This window comes from Oncorhynchus kisutch, linkage group LG20, assembly GCF_002021735.2.
Source record: "Oncorhynchus kisutch isolate 150728-3 linkage group LG20, Okis_V2, whole genome shotgun sequence".
Lineage (NCBI taxonomy): Eukaryota > Metazoa > Chordata > Actinopteri > Salmoniformes > Salmonidae > Oncorhynchus > Oncorhynchus kisutch.
The window spans coordinates 20530264-20553310 of record NC_034193.2 but is presented as its reverse complement, the minus strand read 5'-3'; the positions used below and the strand labels follow the sequence as shown (position 1 = coordinate 20553310).

The window sequence follows — 23047 nt, the reverse complement described above, 5'->3', positions numbered from 1 at the left end:
GAAGAAGAGTTAGTATGGAATAAATCCAAAATTCCCCTTCGACACATTACTAGCCAACAACCAACTTCATCCCACAATCTACAAGGCGTTACATCTAGTGTGCTAGACGCTGCCCGTGGCGGAGGCCGGAGGACTGCATTACCCAGGCGCCCTAGTGGAGTGTAGCATGGCCCCTCATTGGGGGCCTCTCCTGTCTCAGTAGTCCTCAGTCAGCCTCTCCGTCTCTGAGGGCTGGCTCTTCATCTCAGCCTTCTGGCCTTTGGCCTCGTACATCTCCCTCCTGCTGGCCCTCCTGAAGAAGCCACACTGGGGGACCACGCGGTACAGTTAGACTGGAGCTACATGGAGAAGCTAACGACTACAGTAGCTAGCGGTAGCGAGCTAGTGCTATTGGGTTTAATGCGGCAGCACTTATACATACTGTAGGCTAGTCACTAGCAGTAGCATGCTAAAACTAGCGCAGTTGAGTTTAATGGAGTATTACTGATAGGTACAGTATAACATACCTGATACAAACACAGTCAATATAAAAAGGCAGTCACAAATGTAGGCAACATAGAATAATTTATTTTACTGGTGCATTGGAGTAAATGGGATACTATTGCAAGCAAGCAGTGTACAACAGACATGTCATAACAGGTTTACATTCAAACATGATACCCACAAAAAGTATAGTTATAGTTATTAATCAGAAAGTCATTAGGGTTCTCACCTTCCACAGTATGATGCTGATGACTCCTAACAGCAGGATTCCTGCTACCACAGCAACGATGATGATCCACAGGGGAACCTCGTAAGGTGTTTCCACCCCAAGGACTGGGTCAATGTCCACTATAAACTGGAGGATGGAAAAGAAAGAGAGAGAAAGAAAGAGAGGAACATCACAATCAATATACATATCATCCATACCATACTAAGAATACCATTTGTCTACATCATCATCATCATCATCGTTATGACACTAACCTCTCTGGTCTCATTTTCCATCTTGATGGTGGGGTTGTCCGTCACAAGTTTCAGTGTGGCCTGACCTCTAACCTTGATCCTCAAAGCATTTTTATAGTCCTGCCAAACACACACAACCCAAAAAGGTATGGTCATGACCCTATTCGGATTTGGCAATTTGACCCTTTTGGTCAAAGAGTCTTGCTGTATCATCTGACCTCTCACCTCTAGCATAGTGCTGTTCCACACCCGTGACCTCACAATGATCTTGGCAGAGGTAGACATGTTGATCAAGGGACAGGTGAAAGTCACACAGCGGGCTGTCCACTTTGAACAATCCTTCACAACAAAAACATGCCCAGAATTAGGACCGGACACTAGACACTAGGCTCATCAATGGTGCTTCTAAAGCCCTTAAATTACACTAAGTGTCTGGATGAGCTTTTATGATCACAGCATCAGAATTGGTAGATCATGGACATAATTAAATTGTCTAATGGCCTGTCCTCACCAGTAGGTAGGTCTCTTTACGAGGAGTCAGCACGGTAAGGACAGCCTGTGGCTCGATGATGTGAGGGTGTTCGCCCTCCACCGCTCGCTTGGGACGTTTGCTCCTGTTCTTGGACAACTGGGCAGAGAGAGACAGACAGGAGAGGAGGAGAGGAGGAGAAAGAGAGAAAATGTAGAAGAGGAATATACAAAGAAGGGGAGGCGACAGACAAAGAGGCACATTACGTCACGTTACAACAGTAATTACCGGAATGGAAATAAAGACAACTCCTGCTAACTTCTTAAAATATCATTGACCTTTTCGGTCTATCTTTGTGCAGACATAGGGCTCTATTCAATCTGTATTGCTGAAGCGTTACAGATTCCAAGACAGAACTGTATAGGTCATTTCCGATTGAGCAGACATACGCAGCGTTTACCGTGAATGCAGTCTCCGCTAAAGCGGGAACATTGCCTTTAAATGTCAATCATGGTGTAAAGCTGAACGTCCGCGGTGGGGATGGGCTCGATTCAATCAGATCTGCTTTACCCGACATTTGCTTAGCGATTGTTTTGGTGGTGTCGGAGGTCAAATCCAAAAGCGTCTCCTGGCATTATACCGAAAGCAGACATTGGCTGCTTCGGAGTCGAACGCAACGCAGCCTTGTTTAGAAGTAGGAACACCGGAATGTGAGATGTAATCTACACCTCCATTAGGATGATAGAAACGCTCATAATTTTGTTTATGACAACTTTAACCTCATTATTTCCTTATAGTCTACACTTTCTTGTTCTGAACTTTTAACGCAAGTGGGACGGGTGTGGCTTCGTGACAATGATCAAGACCCAGCTAACAATTTTAGGGAGTGACGTTATTACGTTACCCGTAATGTTCTCTTGATGTTTGAGTGTCCAGTTCTGTTAGTTAGGGGGAACATCCCATTTATGTCAGACCTTCTGAGAACTTCATGGTTTTTTGTGTGTGTGTGTGTGTGTTAAAGTTAGGAGAACATTCCCTTAATGTCACATAGAACCTATCTAGAACGTGATTACAAAGTTCTCAGAGTACACAACACTAATGTTCTAGACCCGTTGCATGGGAACGTTGCAAGTGTATTTATTTGCTTCAAGTTGTCAGGACGTGGTCCCAACGACATATTCTCACCCTCAAAAAAAAGTCATTAAACATCACACCTTGTTACTGTTAAAACAGAGCAAATCACAGTTATGTTTGTCTGTTGGCAAGGTTAGACACACACACACACACACACACACACACACACACACACACACACACACACACACACACACACACACACACACACACACACACACACATATATTTGGCACACATGATTACATTGTGCATGTTCATTTACACAGTAATTATTATTCATCATGTCCTCACCTGGGATTTGTACTCACAACCTCTTGGTTCACGTCTTCCTGTTACGCCACCATGTGTTCCAGTAATCAATTCATTTGACTGTTCTCTTATCGTTGATTTGATTGACTTATTTCAACAATTTCAGCATTTTCTGCTTCGTTGTCTAATGTTGGTGGGGCATATTAACCTGTTTTAACACCTGTGATCAATCAACTTTTTTCTTCAGTGTATTTTTAACAGAGCTGAGATTTACGTCAAAGTGCATTCGCACTTTTGCTTACGGAGGAGGGCTTTGGGTTTCTTCTGGAAGAGGCCCTAACTATCCTGGCCAAATAAGCACATGCTCTAGAGATATCCCTTATTGGGACAGTGACTTGGTTGTTCGTCATTGATGGTGGCCTGGATTCTAGACCCCGCTAGTGGTGTCAGACAACTCTAACTTCCTGAGCAATAGATGTTCACTTATTCATTTGGCAACATTTACAACACAGCTATCTGATCTAATTTAAATGAGTTTCTCATTGAAAGATGGGAACTGGTAGAACTCTAGACCGTATTTGTTAAATCCACACAACATATATACTGTGTAGAACAACATACGTCTCTGATAAAGACTCCCAACAGCATCTTGTCACTGGATTTCGATCTGCAACACCCCTAATTGGTTGCTGTAAGGTGGCTCAGGTGATAGTGTTGCTTCTGATAGAAACATACCTAGAACATGGTTGCCATGTTGTCAGAATATCAGAAATGTGTATATTTACAGTACAGTAGCATGTCTGCCAGTTGTAACAAAAACAATACACAACACAGAGTTCCATCTCCAAGTTTTAATGTGGAAAAAAATGGTCAAATGGCAACAGAATCACTTGAGACCAATGTTTGAGGGTAACATATTACTTACAGTTGTATTACTTTTATTTGTAGGAGTGATATAATGAGTTCATGTCTTCAAATACTGTATTGTTATTACAGTTACTTTTTCAAGTAAGCCATATATTACTTTCAGAAACATACCTCTACCGGCGTGTTATATATATTTTTAAAGCTTTGTCTCATACTAACAGAATTCATGCTGTAGGCTAACACGTTTCCAATAGGCTACCGTAAAGCTGAAAATCAAAGAAAGATGGCAGCTGTGTTCTTACCCCGCTTAGCCTTTTCCTTGTTGAAATGCTCCCATTATTTTGAGTTAATCAAGGTGAAAGAGAACAACGTTTAAGTCAAATGCAAACTCTGTGACCTCCCAAGTGGTGCAGTGGTCTAAGGCTCTGTTGGTGCAGTGGTCTAAGGCTCTGTTGGTGCAGTGGTCTAAGGCTCTGTTGGTGCAGTGGTCTAAGGCTCTGTTGGTGCAGTGGTCTAAGGCTCTGTTGGTGCAGTGGTCTAAGGCTCTGTTGGTGCAGTGGTCTAAGGCAGTGGTCTAAGGCAGTGGTCTAAGGCTCTGTTGGTGCAGTAGTCTAAGGCTCTGTTGGTGCAGTGGTCTAAGGCTCTGTTGGTGCAGTAGTCTAAGGCAGTGGTCTAAGGCAGTGGTCTAAGGCTCTGTTGGTGCAGTAGTCTAAGGCAGTGGTCTAAGGCAGTGGTCTAAGGCTCTGTTGGTGCAGTAGTTTAAGGCTCTGTTGGTGCAGTGGTCTAAGGGTCTGTTGGTGCAGTGGTCTAAGGCTCTGTTGGTGCAGTGGTCTAAGGATCTGTTGGTACAGTGGTCTAAGGCTCTGTTGGTGCAGTGGTCTAAGGCTCTGTTGGTGCAGTGGTCTAAGGCTCTGTTGGTGCAGTGGTCTAAGGCAGTGGTCTAAGGCAGTGGTCTAAGGCTCTGTTGGTGCAGTAGTCTAAGGCTCTGTTGGTGCAGTAGTCTAAGGCAGTGATCTAAGGCAGTGGTCTAAGGCTCTGTTGGTGCAGTAGTCTAAGGCAGTGGTCTAAGGCTCTGTTGGTGCCAGTAGTTTAAGGCTCTGTTGGTGCAGTGGTCTAAGGGTCTGTTGGTGCAGTAGTCTAAGGCTCTGTTGGTGCAGTGGTCTAAGGCTCTGTTGGTGCAGTGGTCTAACGCTCTGTTTGTCCAGTGGTCTAAGGCAGTGGTCTAAGGCTCTGTTGGTGCAGTGGTCTAAGGCAGTGGTCTAAGGCTCTGTTGGTGCAGTGGTCTAAGGCTCTGTTGGTGCAGTGGTCTAAGGCAGTGATCTAAGGCAGTGGTCTAAGGCTCTGTTGGTGCAGTAGTCTAAGGCAGTGGTCTAAGGCTCTGTTGGTGCCAGTAGTTTAAGGCTCTGTTGGTGCAGTGGTCTAAGGGTCTGTTGGTGCAGTAGTCTAAGGCTCTGTTGGTGCAGTGGTCTAAGGCTCTGTTGGTGCAGTGGTCTAACGCTCTGTTTGTCCAGTGGTCTAAGGCAGTGGTCTAAGGCTCTGTTGGTGCAGTGGTCTAAGGCAGTGGTCTAAGGCTCTGTTGGTGCAGTGGTCTAAGGCTCTGTTGGTGCAGTGGTCTAAGGCTCTGTTGTATTGGTTATTGTGCACTTGTTTTTATGGGTCTCGTCCCCTGTATTATTTAGAGGTTTACACCTCGCTCTTGTGTTTTTGTTACATCCCTGTGTTATATAAATACATGTTTGTTGTTGTTACATCCCTGTGTTGTATAAATACATGTTTGTTTTTGTTACATCCCTGTGTTGTATAAATACATGTTTGTTTTTGTTACATCCCTGTGTTGTATAAATACATGTTTGTTTTTGTTACATCCCTGTGTTGTATAAATACATGTTTGTTTTTGTTACATCCCTGTGTTATATAAATACATGTTTGTTTTTGTTACATCCTTGTGTTATATACACACACACACACACACACACACACACACACACACACACACACACACACACACACACACACACACATTCTTAATTTTTTCATGACGTACTTTATTTTGCGTTGGAGAAATTTTAAAAAACTATTACGTATTCCTGCGCCTGTCTCCCATCATTATACAGCGTGACAATATCTATAGGGAATGTGCTTATTGGGCCAGTATAGTTAGGCCCTGACCAGAAGAAACCATAGCCCCTCCTCCCTAGGCAATTGTGATCCGATTGGCTCAACAACAGTAACAAGATGTGATGTGTAATGACATTTTGGGGGAAACATGAATGTTCTTGCAACGCTCCCATGAAACTTGTCTAGAACATGAATATCTTGTATTCTGGGAACATGGCAACCATGTTCTGTGTATGTTTGGTGGGACGTTGATTGAATATTCTCCTAACCCACTGAAAACTGGACACACAATTCAACTTGTCTATAACATGAATAACTTATGTTCTGTGAACATGGTAACCACGTTCTGGGTAACTTCCATGTGACATTAAGTCAATGGTCTCTTGGAGACATTCCTTGCACATCTTGGAAAGGTTCTCATGAAAACATTAGTTCATGACCTAATGAGACTATTATGGGAACGTTCTCTAAAGTTGTAGAAACCTTTGTTGTTAGCTGGGGAGCAGCTGCTCACCGATTTGACAGCTCCAACATAGTTACACCTCCGTCACCGCCAAAATATCAGCTATGCGGGTGTCGGCTATCACTGGTTAACGGTTGAACTGATTGAATCTAGGCCATAATGAATATTTAGCCTCTTTTAGAATTGTGAGTCAGACTCAAGTCTGGTTTAGTTGGGTGTTTTGTTCCAAACAGTACTCTCTATTGCAAATATTTCTGATTAACTGTGGGTGTAAACAGAGATTGAGGAGTCCTACATTAATCTTATTTTATAACACACTGGTCCCAGTTGGCCATAGAGATACAATATAATTTGGTGGCCTGTATAGAGCCTCAGAAAGACTCTGGAAACTCACTGTGAGGTTGAGAAGATTGACGATGTCCCCTGGGGGGACACAGTGGGTCTCAGTTGTCCCCTTGGTGACGATCTCAGTCAGGTAGAGAAGCCACTTCCCACTGGTCACCTCGAAGGGCCACTCAAACTCTACGGCCAGGATCCCCAGCGCCCCCAGAGGCTCTCCCTCCACTGACACCTGGTGGTAGCAGGGTGGTATCAAAGTCACCACAGGACAGACACAGGGAAACAGGACAGATATCGATATAGAAATACAATGTATACAAAGCTGACAGGATTCCTCATTCTGTGACAGCAAAGCATGTCTGTTCTACATAAAGAATTGGCAAAGTCTTTCCATCCACAAATTACCTCACAATACTGTTAACGCCTACAAGTACAGGTCAGAATGTAAGGGAAACATGACTCACTAGCCCACAACATGGCTGACGTTAGCTACGTGTTGGTGTCTCACCTTGAAGGTGTATTCCACAAGACTGCCCACGTCACTGGTCGTGTTCATAGCTGATTCTCCCATCACCTCCCCGCTGAAGTAGGTCTGGACCAGGGGATTCTCTCTGTTTAGAGAGGGAGAGAAGGGGAAGAAGAAGAGAGAAGAAGAAGGATAAGGGGGGGGGGGGGGTCAACAGAAGTTAGTTGGCTACAGTGTTATACCTCCTTATCCATTTTGAATGAATCCAGCCACACAGCATGGCATCAGGACAACATCAAACATGTGTTAAAAGTTCCACTTACATGGAGAAGGAGGTCTGGATGGAGGTCTCTATCAACAGAGCTACAGACACCGGGTACAGGTCATTCTGCTCACTCAACCTGGGGAAACAACACCGACACAAGTGTTTATTCAGCTAGCTTACCCACTTAACCCTATTCATATTTCAACCTTGGACATAAAGACTGACTGTTGCCGATCTGATAATGAGTTCACGATATAGAGCGACGACAAATGCCTCCTGTTACTTACGTGGACAACAGCAACTGAGACTCAATCTCCCTGGTTTGGAGGTTGATCCCTGTTGTTTCAAAGATGAGCTGCAGAGAGACCTGCGAAACCCCGGGATGGTCATAATATTTGAACTACTGCCAATCAATATTCCAATAGGTTCAAATGAATGCACGGTATAAATGATACGTGGAATAACACCGTGCCCTTACCTTCTCATTGCTCCTCAGTGGATTCCCCAGCTCACACATAACAGTCTCTCCAGCACGGCATTCTACACCAGTATCCTGCACATAATATAGGTATGGTACTACTATCTGCATGTACAGGACGTACTGCAGTTAAAGGAGCAATTCAAGTCAACAGCCAGAATTCCCCCTAACCCTCTGTCACCCTCCGGTGGTCTTACATGGGAGCGCACGCCAGAGTAACGGAGCGTGGAGGGGGTGGAGATGTTGAGCATGGCCTGGTGGGCGTCCTCAGCTACCTTCCCAGGGCCTGGCACGTTAGTTATCTCCACAAGTAGCACCACCTTTTTCACATTACTGCTGTACTGCAGCAATTGGCGTTTCCCCTGACTGCGTACAAACAGAGAGCAAGCATCACAGTTCATGCATGATTTATTTAGCCTTTATTTTACTAGGCAAGTCAGTTAAGAACAAATTCTTATTTACAATGACGGCCTACCCCGGGCCGATACTGGGCCAATTGTGTGCCGCCCTATGGGGGCTCCCGATCACGGCCGTTGTGATACAGCCCGGGATCGAACCCGGGTCTGCAGTGACACCTGCGCTACTCGGTCCCTTAAATTATTAGGGGCCTTATACAAAATACTGCACCAGAGAGAGATCGTGTTGAATCTGAAGCACTGTGGTCCACACCGTTTTTTGGGGAGGTCTACCGGGGTCACACTATATTTGGATAGTCCATCTGTAGATGCTCTACGGATTGTCATACTATCAACAAACTATCTGTTGATGAGCAACTGACTATCTGTTGATAAGCAACTGCTTCCTGAAGTTGGTACGGGTAGGGTTTAGGTTAGAGTTAGGATAATGGTTAAGGTTAGGGTTAGTAGATAGTCTGTAGAGTGGACGATGCAAAGAAATTGTCACCAACTATTCTACATGATTGGGGCTTGATCAAGTCTCGATTAATTCAATTCCAACTTCCAGTTATTAGAGTAAACTTAATTTTCAATGTATTCAGACTGATACCCTGTGTTTTACATATCTCCCTCTGTGTTTTCCACATACCTGGGGTAAGGCTTCAGTAACTCGTTCGCAAACACAGCTGTTAGCTGCAGGTTACTGGTGCACCTGTTGTCTGAGCCACACTCCTTCTGGAAGTTGATCTGGAAAGGAGGAGAAAGAGTTCCAAAACGTACTCATCACTACATACATACTCAATGGAATTATTCCTAAGTCAGTAACATACCTCTTTCCTCTCAGTCACTTTCTGTTTGTGGCTCAGTACAGGGTAGGAGTCCAGGTTCTGCAGGGCCTTTCTAACTTTGGGTTTCTGCTCATCCAGGGACACGTTGAGGGAGAAAACCACCGGCTCTAGTTTGTCCCTCACAGGATCCTGGAGATGATGATACAGATGAGTGTGTGTGTGGTCCTATGTGTGTGTGTGTGCCTGTGTGAGCAGTCATATACAGTGCACTTGGAGAGTATTCCGTTTTGGTACCCTTTCCCAGATCTGTGCCTCGACACAATCTTGTCTCGTAGCTCTACAGACAATTCCTTCGACCTCAGGGCTTGGTTTTTGCTCTGACATGATATGGTTAACTGTGGGACCTTACGTAGACAGGTGTGTGCCTTTCCAAATCATGTCAATTCAATTGAATGTATCACAGGTGGACTCCAATCAAGTTGTAGAAACATCTCAAGGATGATCAAAGGAAACAGGATGCACCTGAGTTCAATTTCGAGTCTCATAGCAAAGGGTCTGAATAATTACGTAAATAAGTAAATCTGCTAAAATTCAAAAAAACTTTTCTTTGCTTTGTCATTATGGGGTATTGTGTGTAGATTGATGGGGGGGGGGAAATCTATAATACATTTTAGAACAAGACTGTAACGTAACAACATGTGTAAAAAGTCAAGGGGTCTGAATACTTTACAAATGCACATTATGTGTGTGTGTGTGTGTGTGTGTGTGTGTGTGTGTGTGTGTGTGTGTGTGTGTGTGTGTGCGTGCGTGTGCAGTATTTACCTCTAGTCTGAGCTCCAGCACCTGACACTCGGTCTTGGGAGATGGCATGGTAAGGAGGCCTGTGTAGGTGGCAAGCTTATTGACAAGGAAGAGAACTCGAGGGCTCCGGCGATGCATGTCGGCTTCCACTGTGTACTTCACCACTGCAAAGGAAGGAAAAACAACAGTGCGTTGGACCACTGCGCCACCCGGGAGGCAGGGCTTTCATCTTTAAACGGTAAAACAGATACGTATGAAAATACCCTCAAATAAAAAGTTACATTCTGTACTGTCACCTCATATGAAACGTTTGATCTCAAATCCAAAATGCTGGGGTATAGAGCCAAATGTAAAAAGTTAGCTTCACTATCAAACACAGGTCGGTGGCAACTTAATTGGGGAGGACGGTCTCGTGGTAATGGCTGGAGCAGAATAGGTGGAATGGTATCAACTACATCAAACACATGATTTCCATGATTTCCTCACCAGTCTCCTGTGCTGTTCAAATACATATAAAGGCGAGGGCATTCATCCGTATTAGAAAGGGAATGAAACTCACTGATGTTTTTCTTGAAATCTTTGTTTCCATTGCTGAGTGTGTAGGAGAAACACACTGTCACAGTCACACTGTAGAAGACATAGAAGAGACATTAGTCAAATAACAGTTGACGTGAATTTACTTCATACAGCGTGATCTGAGAGGAACCTTTCTCACCAGGATTTGTTTCCACGGGGACAAAGGTTAGGGTCCACAATCTCTGGCAGCACGGTGAAGTTCTTAGAGAGATGGATAACTGGACGAGCCCTGGAAATGAACCATGTCAAAAGGTTACTCAAAGAATAACAAGACAGAGACGACAATAAAGATATTATTATCAAGAGAAGACGTGCTGGAGAGACAGGTGAAATAAAGTGAGACACAAACCAGATCCTGGATGAATATATCCAAGTTTGTTATGGCAGTTTTAGCTGATTCAATTCAATTCAATACATTCTGTATTTATTGCCCACAACTTACCTGAGCAGAGCGATGCGGTCATCCAGAGAACCAACCAGGAGGTCAGGGTAACTGTTCTCATCCATGTCCATACCTCCACTGATGGAATAGCCAAAGGTCTGGAACCCACCACTACCCACTGACTTCCCCTCAATAACCTATAGGGGGCAACACGAACACGTTACAAAACTACATAGATCGTGATACAGTATCTTTCCCCCATTTCCCTGCATTCAACTCTGTTCTCCCCGTCCTTTTGGCTTCATAGCAGATAGTGTATTGTGCATTACTGGGAAATATTAATGAACTATGAACTATTCATGTATAAAAGGAATCAAACCAGTCGAATGTACCTGTTTTCATCTGATTGTCAAACAAATCACTTCAAAAAGTAGGTTACCTTCGACACGTTCATTCAAAATAATTCCAGAATCCGAACAATGCACTGCGCACCCGCCAACTTTCCTTCCATTCGCAAATGGTTGAAACTATCTCATTGGAGAAAGCATCGGAGCGAGCGAAACAGCGCCCCTCTGTATCTGATGCTGTCTGGCCAAAAAGAGTATGACATGCCATACTCATGTTGGCTGGAGCGCATCAGATACATGGCCTACACATACATGTCCTCCGCCTCTACGATGAGGGCAGTATTATCAGCAGCACCTGTGTTTTTACTAAAGAAATGCATATCGTATCCTCCTAGAGAGTCTAAGGGCCCGAGGCTAGGTTCCTACTAAGCTATATGGAATTGTTTCAAGATGGTCATACCAAGGATCATTTAGCTATTTGATTTTGAATTTTAGGACCCCTGCAGGTATCCCAAAAAATATATAAAAACATAATTTGACCTTGCTGCTATTTGCCCATAGAAATGCAGTGAATAACAGGTTCACCAATGGAAAAAAATATGTAATCAAAAGGTAGTATGTTTTGTAATGTCTGTCCTATATCTGAGATATATAGGACGGACAAAATAAATCAGGAAAATAAATGAATCAGGAAACTAAATAAATAATTTTTACCCTTATACTTTTTAAATGTAAATGCCCTATTCACTTCTATTCATTTTTTGGAACTTCACTTCCATTCAAGTTCCGTAACACTTGTGGGGGTCATAGAGCAAAACGGACAACACCAACATGTTCGTGAGAATCTCATATTTCCATAGAGGGGTAACCCAAACCGCGTCTAGCCCAAACCATTCGGACTCTACCAATGTTTTTGTGAGAAGACCGATTTTTAAGGATGTCGCCTGGTCTGGCAAACACCGCTGTAGCTCTGCCACCTTCAGAAGGCCGACATTGAGACGCGGACCATGCAAAAAAACAGATATCTCTAGTTTGAAAAGGTGAATTATTTATTATATATACAATTATATACAGGTACTTTTTTTCCCCCAGCTCACGAGGCCCCATGATGATGTGAGGCCTCTTCTGCCTGATGCTAAGTATGCCAGTGTGTACCTGACTAGGCTCCTCAGAGATTCCCTTCTTGCTTCCCATCCAGATGTAGACATTCCCAGTCTCATGGAATGGGGCTCCTACTGCAAAGTCTATAGAGGAAAAATAGGCATTGGAAATACATGACCATACATTTTTGAAAATGACCAATTAAGTTTGCTTCAACAATTAATCTGCATATTTGATGCATGTAATACATGAAGTAAGTAGTGTGTAGAATACCATCTCTGATAGGCAGAGAGCAGAGCGAGAGCAGAGAGGAAGAGGCAAAGCGAGAGGTTTTACTCCCGCCAAAATGTGTTTCTATGGGATTATTTTGGACCTAAGCTTGTTGCCTGCCTTTCCGCCTTTTGGAAAACGACTCCCATTGTTAGGGCGGAGACATGATCATCTCATCATTATGCCTATAGTTCCAGTGTAAGCCCTTGTGCTGGCTGTATTTCGCCACTAGGTGACAGCAGCATGACAGTATAATTTTTTTTAATGGCCTGGAGAGCCATTCGTGACGTTCCTTGCTATCCGGAATCCTTTGGATGTCCAACTCTGATGTCCAACTCTGACCCCATTGAAGGTTACATATACAATGGTTTAGGTAAGGGTTAAGGTTAGGGTTAGGTATGGATTATGGTTAGGGTTAGGTTAGGTTAGGGACATCCCAAGGATCCCAGAAAACCCATTTGTAACCTGTCTGATTACACCAATGCTATTTCCCTCTATCATATCGGTGAGACTGTAACATTTAACCACGCACGTCCAACAATAAGAGTCTGAGCTTGGATCAGAATCACACAATGGATTCTGATAGGAACTTAACCATGATCCTCTTCCTCTTCCTCTTCTACGTCCTCATTGCGGTACAGTTCCGCACCGTTCAAATTCTTTAAAAGTGCATCTTTCCTCCTCCCTTCTTTGTAGAAATCACTGATTAGAATTGACCGGTGAAAGCCACGTGGTGGAGCCCTTGCATTCACCTGTCCAATCATGTGAAATCAGTGATGACTTCAAGTAAAGGAGGAAGGAAGTATTCCCTTTTAAGGAATTTGAACAATGCCCAAAAGGTTACCCGTTATGGTAGGCCTACCTTGGAATCCATCTTGGTTGACGTCGCCAATGGCTGCCACGGCGAATCCAAAACCAGATGCCGTAGGACCCTTCAGTACCATGCTAGGTGTCTTCTGGAAAGAGCCGTTCTCATTCATGAAGACGTACACCGCTCCTCCCTCCTCCTTCTGACGGTCAAAGTAGAATGGGGCACCTACGATCAGGTCATTCCAGCTAGGATGGTGCAAATGAAAACACACAAATATTAACACACAACTGTACACATTCTGTATCATTGTGGCATATAGGATCATAATCATTATATGGATTACCAACCATTTTACCCACCTTATTCTTCATTCTGATTGGCTTTTAGATAGGGCAACAAAGCCTATGACATGCTTTATATCTTTTGGCTTGTCTTTTGTTCAGCCAAAATATTTTCTTGACAATGTGTTATTCAGTATGATCTTTTTCTCGGACATGCTGACAGACCATGAACACAAATGCTCAAGGTTTTATTCAAGCCATAATGTCATGTCAGATACCGTATCAGAGGTGGTGAAACGACGAGGACAACCTCTCCAATTCAACCACTACAGTACTGTATTCTCTGCATCACTGGTCAGGTAGAGTGTGTATTCCAAATAGTAGAGGTAAACGCTACAGATGACGGGCTATGGCTATCGGTAAATTAGCATTTTATTGAGTGATACAATTCAAACTCAATCAATCCCGTATCAAAAGAATAACAAACTGTTCTCAATACTATTCTCAAAAGATTAGCATATGCTATTCTTTTGCCTCTGAGTTTGCTATTGTTTTGTTCTAGATAATCAAGCTTTTGGCATATGGCACACTGAGAGACGCACTAAAGCTGGGGATTTCCTATGGACAGTGATGACATACTTGTCATTGTTGAGGTCGGTGACAGCTAGGCTGTTCCCAAAGTACGAGCCCACTTGTTCTCCTGGGATGATGAACTTGGTCACCAACGCTGTGTTGCCCTTCTTAGCCAGCATCACTGAGCCCTTGGATTCATCTCTGGGAGACCCCGTCACTACCGTGAAGTAGTCTTGACTCAGCAGCTTCTTGTCCTCATTGACAGAGTAACCTGTGGTGTTAAAACAACATTAAAACAATGTTACAGTACCATTTATGGCAGGTAAGGCTAATCATCGCCCTTCTGCACAAAGGCCAAAGGTAACTTCCTGTGATACAGTTGCCACTATGCTAAACGGAGCGCCGCCATCTAGATAGCATCGGTAGTTCCTTTTTCTAGTTCTCTTTCAATACATACGTTCAAAAAGATGTTTATCTTTCTGAATGGGGGAGTGGTTATGTTTGAGAGTGTTTTGAAATGGAAGAGCAAGAGACACTCCCTTACAGTTAGCTTCCTAGTCTACCCTGTTAATCCAGAATTGGCTCTACTAGCCAGGTCACTGATATACCCATGTAGCCGTATCGTCTGTTCAGTTGCCCAAAGTCTTTGTCAATTGAGTCCCATGCGTTTCCTGGATCAGGGTCTCTCCACGTTACATGAACGTTGCCTAGGTAACAAAGACAAAAGAAAACAATACAGTTTCACATTAACTTTTAAGCCATGACCTTCCAGAACCGCGTCCAGAAGAAGTCTTGTTTAATATGTTACGTCTAGTCTATGAGACCGGGCTGTAACTCCTTTTGGTGCCCACCTTGCCACACGTAGCTGCCCACAGAGCCGATGTAGACGTCCGTGTCGGTCATGCCCCCCGAGATGCCCATGTTGCACAAGCCCTCCAGCTCCATGTCGAAGTTGGGGTTGCACACCTCATAGCTGTGGTCCTGCCATTCGTCGTTGGGGTCGAAGGTCAGGTCATTGCCCCTGACGTAGCACTTCCCCACCATCCGCAGCTGCTCCTCCGCACCACCCCGCACCACCTTCACGTAGCGATGCCCACAAGCCTGGACACGAATTAGACATTACAACACAGGAGTAACTTTTTGTTCTAGTAGTGGTATAATTGAGTAAATTTGACATTTTTTACAGTAGCAGGTGTAATAAGATGAGTTTGCTGTAAAACCTTTGTGCCTATGTCAAATGTAGGTAGGGCTGCTCATTTGAATTTCCTGTCTTTATATGTCAATTAGAACATCGTTTTTTGTATTTAATATTATGTCTTTATTGACCAAACAACAACCTTTTCTTCCCATACTGTTGCATTGTGGTCATATCACTGTAGTGAATCCTGAACTGTCAATGCAGCTGAACACTGGGACACAGAACATATGCAAACCAAATACATGGTCAAACAGCAGGCCAGAGACTCTGAATATGTGACCTACAGTATGTACTAACTTACCAGTGTTTTTCATACTGCATGTATATAGTGTATTGTGTTTGTGTATTTGTATGTAGGTTTCACAATGGACAATAAAGTATATCGTATCGTATATTGTATCGTATCTAGTGTCTAAGCCTATGCTTTATCTATGCTCTTAAATTGACCTTATCTTACCCTCACATGGCTAGCTTTATCAGGAACAAACTTGATGTCCATAACTCAAACTTTGGCATAAATCATGAACCGATGTCACTGTCAAAGACAGATCTGTGCGAAATGTTTTGTTATAAGCATCTAGTATCTCAAGATAGGAGACGGTCCACTTTCAGTGAGGAAAGAGAACCAGAGGGTGTTGTCCCACTCTCACCAGCACTCGACCCCCTGGCAGGTCTCTCTGGCTGGCCACAGTCACTCCCAGCCACATCCCCTCCACCATCTCAGACGAGTCCGCTGTGGGAGACACACATCGCACTCATTGCTTTAAAGGGAATGCTTTATCTTAAATAGAAACATAGTTCCTGTGTTCACGCTGTGTTGTCTTCTGCAACTGTTAATTATCATGACCGTATAGTCAGAAGTGATCAATAATAAATTACTGGTTGACTCAATGACAAAGAATGAATCGTGTATTCAATGTAATTAAAAGATTATAAAGCTTCCAGATGTACTTTTTTTTGTACACTTACATGAAAAGTAGCAACAGAGCAGACATATACATACGACAATGTCTGACTGTTATTTGAAACTTAAGGTTCCAACTGAACAAACCCCAAAATATAACCACAGGATGTTCATCATGAAAGTAAGACACCTAGCAACAAAAACAGCAGCAGTCTCATCCAATGTGGATCAAGCCTGAACAAGTGTAAACCCCAAAAATGTACAGAGACTGACTAACATCAAAAAGTGCATTATCATTCTTACTTTCAGCCTCTGAGGCTATAATTGCCTCCTCGGTGAGTCAGAGTACCGTAACCTTTAATTAAGACTAATTCAATATGTTCCTACTTGGAGCATGTCTTTCAGAGATGACAGAGGCTAATACTTGCTGGTTGGGCTTAGCCTATCAGGGCAGAGGTAAGGGTTTGGGAAGCAGGGGAATTTGTCTAATTTGATAGTCTACCTTTGGGAGCAGGAGGTATTCTGCTTGGTCTGGAATAAGTATGAGATAGCTAGACCTTGATATCAAATACAGGCTATCCTACAGTGTTTTTTAAAATGTATTATTTTTGATACAGAGCAGTGTCAGAAACTGACAGTAAATGCTTTGGCAAGTTTGTATGGATTGTTTTTGCAATTTTGAAAATTCCACATAGAAAATTCCACTCAAGGGTGAATCCCCACTCAGGTGAGTGAACCCAGTCTCCACGGTAACACATAACATACAAAGCATAATTCAGTGGTTCTAACAAACACATCCTTATCTAGCCACCTAAAGAACCTCCCAACCAAGCCCCATGTCACCCATTCAACCAGGAGAACCCTTTTATATAGAGAGGACACTTCAAAGACAGTGAGAGTGCCAGTACTTACTGGAGCTGACCAAGTCCATCCTTTCACAGTCGTTAAGCTCTGTGGTGACAGGACAGGAGTAGATGGCGCCCGTCTCATTGACGTTCCTCAGAGCCAGGGCTTTCTCCTTGGGTGCTCCTGACAGGAGACTGAGTACAGACAGACAGACAGACAGACAGACAGACAGACGACAGACGACAGACAGACAGACAGCAACAGACAGACAGACAGACAGACAGGACAGACAGACAGACAGACAGACAGGACAGACAGACAGACAGACAGACAGACAATGACAGCCAGACAAGACAGACAGACAGCAGACAGACAACAGACAGACAGACAGACAGACAGAGACAGACAGAACATGACAGACGACAGACAGGACAACAGACAGACAGACAGACAGACGACGCAGACAGACAGACAGACAGACAGACAGACAGACAGACAGACAGACAGACAGACAGACAGACAGACAGACAGACAGACAGACAGACAGACAGACAGACAGACAGACAGACAGACAGACAGACAGACAGACAGACAGACAGACAGACAGACAGACAGACAGACAGACAGACAGACAGACAGACAGACAGACAGACAGACAGACAGACAGACAGACAGACAGACAGACAGACAGACAGACAGACAGACAGACAGACAGACAGACAGACAGACAGACAGACAGACAGACAGACAGACAGACAGACAGACAGACAGACAGACAGACAGACAGACAGACAGACAGACAGACAGACAGACAGACAGACAGACAGACAGACAGACAGACAGACAGACAGACAGACAGACAGACAGACAGACAGACAGACAGACAGACAGACAGACAGACAGACAGACAGACAGACAGACAGACAGACAGACAGACAGACAGACAGACAGACAGACAGACAGACAGACAGACAGACAGACAGACAGAGACAGACAGACAGACGACAGACAGACAGACAGAACAGACAGACAGGACAGACAGACAGACAGACAGACAGACAGACAGACAGACAGACAGACAGACGACAGAAGACAGACAGACAGACAGGACAGACAGACAGACAGACAGACAGACAGACAGACAACAGACAGACAGACAGACAGACAGACAGACAGACAGACAGACAGACAGACAGACAGACAGACAGACAGACAGACAGACAGACAGACAGACAGACAGACGACAGACAGACAGACAGACAGGACAGCAGACAGAGACAGACAGACAGACAGACAGACAGACAGACAGACAGACAGACAGACAGACAGGACAGACAGACAGACAGACAGACAGACAGACAGACAGGACAGACAGACATACGAGCAGACAGACAGACGGGACAGACAGACAGACAGACAGACAGACAGACAACAGACAGACAGGACAGACAGACAGACAGACAGACAGACAGACAGGACAGACAGACAGACAGACAGACAGACAGACAGACAGACAGACAGACAGACATAACAGAGCCATAAAGTCTGTCAGGTTTATAATATAGCCTACTGTATATCAACATAGGGAACATAGGCAATCATGACAGGAACTATAATTCATGGATATTCACGATTAGGAACTATCACTCTAGGAAGTTGGAACTATTTGATTCAGAAACTATTTGATACAGCAAAACTGTTACTGTTCATCTTGTACAACAACATGGGACACGTAGCTAGAATTGATTGACTTCACTTAATGATTTGGTCAGCCTTCTCTAGCCCACCCTGACCATGTCTTCCCCACAACCACCCACAAAGCCTCTGGGCTGGGAGAGAGCAACCACATGACCTTTAAAATTTCTCAGAGGGAGGAGATCAGAGTGTGGGGGAGCCAAAGCATGAACCATGGTACAAGTCTGGACGCAACAGACAGCGGCTTAGGGAGCCAACCCTGTCTTTTTCTTCACTCACCCGGACAGCCACAACATTAGCACCAGGGTAAAAAAGCTGTGAAGCAGCAAGCGTTATCTTATCAAGGGAACTGACCCTGTGGCTAGCCGCAGCATTCACAAGTCAGCACACGATTTATCAAACCTAATTTGTATAAATTAAGTAAGTATGTAAGCATGAGACACATTTGTATGAAATACGGTTAGCGATTAGCTAAGATGCTAAAAATGAATCAATGTTGTCAATGAAGAAATAAAGCACTGAGTGGGACTATGGTCTGTTGTGAACAGTCCCAGCTCAATGGTCAAAATATCCTACCCCATTGCTCAATTTGACTTCAAATGGTTCATTTTCCAAAATCAACCTTCACAAAGTGTTTACCGTATGACTGTAACATTGGGTCATGTTATTGGCACAACTCGCTGACGTCAACAGGAAGTGGGTTGAGTGTTTGTGGTGCCTTGAGTTAAAACTCAAGTCTCACACCCATGTAAATATCAAGTCTCACACCCATGTAAAACTCAAGTCTCACACCCATGTAAATATCAAGTCTCACACCCATGTAAAACTCAAGTCTCACACCTATGTAAATATCAGGGTTCATACCTCACTGAGAAGTAAAGTGGAGAAATAGGAGCCGACCAAGAAGAAACACAGCCTACATTCAAGGAGAGTGCTCTATGTTGAGAAATACAAAGAGAGTTTCAAAGTAAATGTCTTAAGCTTCTGAGGGGAGTGGCAGGATTTAATTTGAGGTATAGGCATTTGAAGGGAGGATGAGATAGTCCAGGTGAATATTTCAAAGATGTCCAGACGTGATAAAAATGACTCAGATAACATACAGTTCACCTTGTGAGTCATACTGGTGAAAACATTAAGGGGTGGTTTGTGTGTATAAAGTGGAGATTGTGGACCGTGTGCCTGGCACCACCAGTCCTACAAAGGCCTCAGTGTTTATTCACTTAACACGACACAGGATGGCTAGCCGACCTTCCCAAACGCCCACATCAGGCACCCTTACTGCTTATCAAAAATAACATATGCCATTTCCCAGATGCTTTTATCCAAAGTAACTTTACAGTCATGTGTGCACACATTTTACCTGTGGGTGGCCCTGGGAATTGAACCCAGCCATTACAAGCACCATGCTTTACCAACTGAGCCTTATAGGACCCCATTAGAAAGGTGAACACTAACAGCATTCTACACATAACAGAACTGTACTATGTCATACGCCAAGGGGTTTTTCCTGGTCATGTGACCTGAGGAGGAGAAACCTCCTGTCTCATGTCACACAGTGACAATGTACAGAAGTCTCCCACTACTAAATGGACCAAGGTAATTCAGCCCACATAAGACTATACAATAAACATGGACCCGAAAGAGATATAAAGACAGATTACTGGTGCAAGGGTATCCTGCGCCCAACCGTTACAGGAATTACTGGCATCCCCTCTCCCAAGAACATGGCTCTGACATACTTCAGCTACAACAGCAATCACTGCCTCATCTGAAACAGCGACGGGAGACAATTATCCCTCCTTTCTCTCGATGTGCATTATCAGCCATTAATGAATTACCTTGCCTGGGTGATGACAACCAGGGCCAATGTGACCCAGGTCTGCACACTGTGCACGACACTGTGCCTCTTACTGGGACTTACGAGAAGTGTTCCCACACACAGTATGCTCCTTAGGGAGGCAGAGAGACTTTGGCTCTGGGGGTCACTCTGTAGCCAGGCTGTATCTGAGATTCCAGACAGTCGCAGGATCGGGACCAGACAGATATGCTGTAGTAGGACCCAGCACTAGGTATAAAGGAAGGAGAGGAGAGGCCCATTATGCAGCAACAGGGTTGTGTGTGTGTGTGTGTGTGTGTGTGTGTATGTGTGTGTGTGCGCGCGGATGCGTGCGTGAAGAGTCAGACACCTGTGTGGGCCTTTGTGTGTGTGTCCACACACTGGAATGTGCAGTAGCTTGTTTGAATATATGTCTGGCTGCTAAATCTTGAGACAAGGCCACCCAAGGAGATATTCAATTGAAAAGTCACACCAAGGGTGAATACAAGGACTTATGGATAAAGTCTAAATCTATAAATGTCAAATATGGGGCTTGCTATTCCTGTGGGAAAACTCAACACCATTTAGATGGATTAGCCGACCTCGACAATACCCGGGAGACAATAGAGTTATAGACCTTTGCTCATTGTGAGAAAGTAAACAAAACAATACACAAAACACTGGATTCATTATTGTTGTCCAAAGCTGTGATGAATTGGGGCACAGAGTTCACTAACCGCTAATCTGGGCAATGGGAAGCTAGGGCCAGTGAACTGCTGGAATAGCACACTACCAAACAAAAGTGGATCAGTTTGACCTCATTCACAGACCCGTCTGTGAATTCCACAAAACGGAATGTCCTCACTAGCCCTCATCTCCAGTACTGCAGCACGTGGGTCACCTTTTGTTTATTTTGGCAATTCAGCCCTGCTGCTAGACAGACTTCTCACCCATAACAATTCTCACATGTAGACCACAAGAGGTTGGTGGCACCTTACTTGGGGAGGACAGGCTCGTGGTAACAGCTGAAGCGGATAGGTGAAATGGTATCAAACACATGGTTTCTATGTGGTTTCATTCCAATCGCTCAGTTCCAGCCATTATTATGAGACGTCCTCCCCTCAGCAGGCTCCGCTGATGTAGTCATGTTTTTGAAAGTCCCATTTAGACAACATAGAGAACATGTAAATAAAGTTACTAATCGGTTTCATTTAATTAAAGTTGGTTTGAAGATTAAAGCTGGAATCCATAGCGGGGAAACAGCCACGTCCTTTTTTAGCGAAATTACAACAACAAACTTACCTCAAACAACGGACATCATTGCACATGCGATAAAACAGCAGAGTTTGTATTACGATCCTTTTTTACTACGATGATGGATGCTCCTCTCGTCTCCTCTGTTTCATAACCACTGGGCGATCGATGGCCTGGTTTCCCCTTCCATCTTTAAGGAATTGTCACGCCCTGACCTTAGAGATCCTGTTTATGTCTCTATTTTGGTTTGGTCAGGGTGTGAGTTGGGGTGGGTATTCTATACTCTATTATTTGTATTTCTATGTTTTGGCCGGGTAGGGTTCTCAATCAGGGACAGCTGTCTATCGTTGTCTCTGATTGAGAACCATACTTAGGTAGCCCTTTGTTCCACCTGTCTTGGTGGGAAGTTGACTTTGTTTAGGGCACATAGCCTGTTTTTGATGTGTTTATTGTTTTGTTCGGTGTCTTTTTTCCAAATAAAAAGAGAAATGTACGCTCACGACGTTGCACCTTGGTCCTCTTCCTTTAACAGCCGTGACAGGAATAGGCTACATTAAAGAAATGTAGAAAAACAATGGCAATGTTGTCTATTCTTGACCTTCACTCAATGATATTCTCTCGCTTATTCAAAATGAAACAATATGGCCACCCATATTTCCCACTCTGCTCATCACCTTTTAATATACAGTCTCAACTCTCTCTCTGGATCAGGAACAAGGTGGTTGGAGCTGCATTCCAACTCAAAGGACATGTTGAAATGTGCCCCTCTGGCCTTCCTTAACCAAACATTTGCTGTAGATCACAAGGTGCGTCGCCTCTGCATTCTTGAAATGTAGGGCTCTATTCAATCTGTGTTGCTGAAGCGCTACAGATTCCGCGCTAGAAACCGTAAGGTCATTTCAGATTGAGCCGATGTGTGCAGCGTTTACTGTGATACAGTCTCTGCTTAAAGCGGGAACGCTGCCTTTACATGTCGATCGCGCTGCAAAGCCGAACCTCCACGATGCAGATTGAACCCTTTAGAGAAAAAAAGAAGTTGGAAAGAGGAGTGTCTGAATGAATCATATTCTTATCAAAATGGTTGCAATAATGCGATAACCTTTTCCACGAAGAGTTGCTGAGTCACAAATGACCATTCTATTCCAGACTTGCATAAGACAAGGTGTCATCTTAGAACAGAGGAGGGAGAAAGGAGAGAGGGGTAGAGAAGAGA

The 23047-nt window shown here is 44.0% G+C and overlaps 1 protein-coding gene across 1 annotated transcript in view; it reads right to left on the bottom strand.

Annotated features, from left to right (window-relative positions):
* itga3b (integrin, alpha 3b) overlaps positions 1-23047 on the bottom strand; it is a 52620-nt gene that overhangs the window by 4260 nt on the left and 25313 nt on the right. Inside the window, exons 2-25 of the mRNA XM_020453238.2 lie at positions 17136-17263; positions 15970-16052; positions 14973-15222; positions 14730-14828; positions 14188-14392; positions 13319-13512; positions 12241-12329; positions 10799-10935; positions 10496-10585; positions 10340-10407; positions 9802-9944; positions 9022-9168; positions 8841-8938; positions 7994-8162; positions 7797-7871; positions 7606-7685; positions 7377-7454; positions 7096-7198; positions 6643-6819; positions 1457-1573; positions 1171-1284; positions 967-1065; positions 713-838; positions 143-306 (exon numbers count right to left, since the gene is read on the bottom strand). Of these exons, the coding sequence (XP_020308827.1) occupies positions 196-306; positions 713-838; positions 967-1065; positions 1171-1284; positions 1457-1573; positions 6643-6819; positions 7096-7198; positions 7377-7454; positions 7606-7685; positions 7797-7871; positions 7994-8162; positions 8841-8938; positions 9022-9168; positions 9802-9944; positions 10340-10407; positions 10496-10585; positions 10799-10935; positions 12241-12329; positions 13319-13512; positions 14188-14392; positions 14730-14828; positions 14973-15222; positions 15970-16052; positions 17136-17263 (2980 nt within the window). The 3' untranslated portion in view covers positions 143-195. The remainder of the gene's footprint in view (positions 1-142; positions 307-712; positions 839-966; positions 1066-1170; positions 1285-1456; positions 1574-6642; positions 6820-7095; positions 7199-7376; positions 7455-7605; positions 7686-7796; positions 7872-7993; positions 8163-8840; positions 8939-9021; positions 9169-9801; positions 9945-10339; positions 10408-10495; positions 10586-10798; positions 10936-12240; positions 12330-13318; positions 13513-14187; positions 14393-14729; positions 14829-14972; positions 15223-15969; positions 16053-17135; positions 17264-23047) is intronic.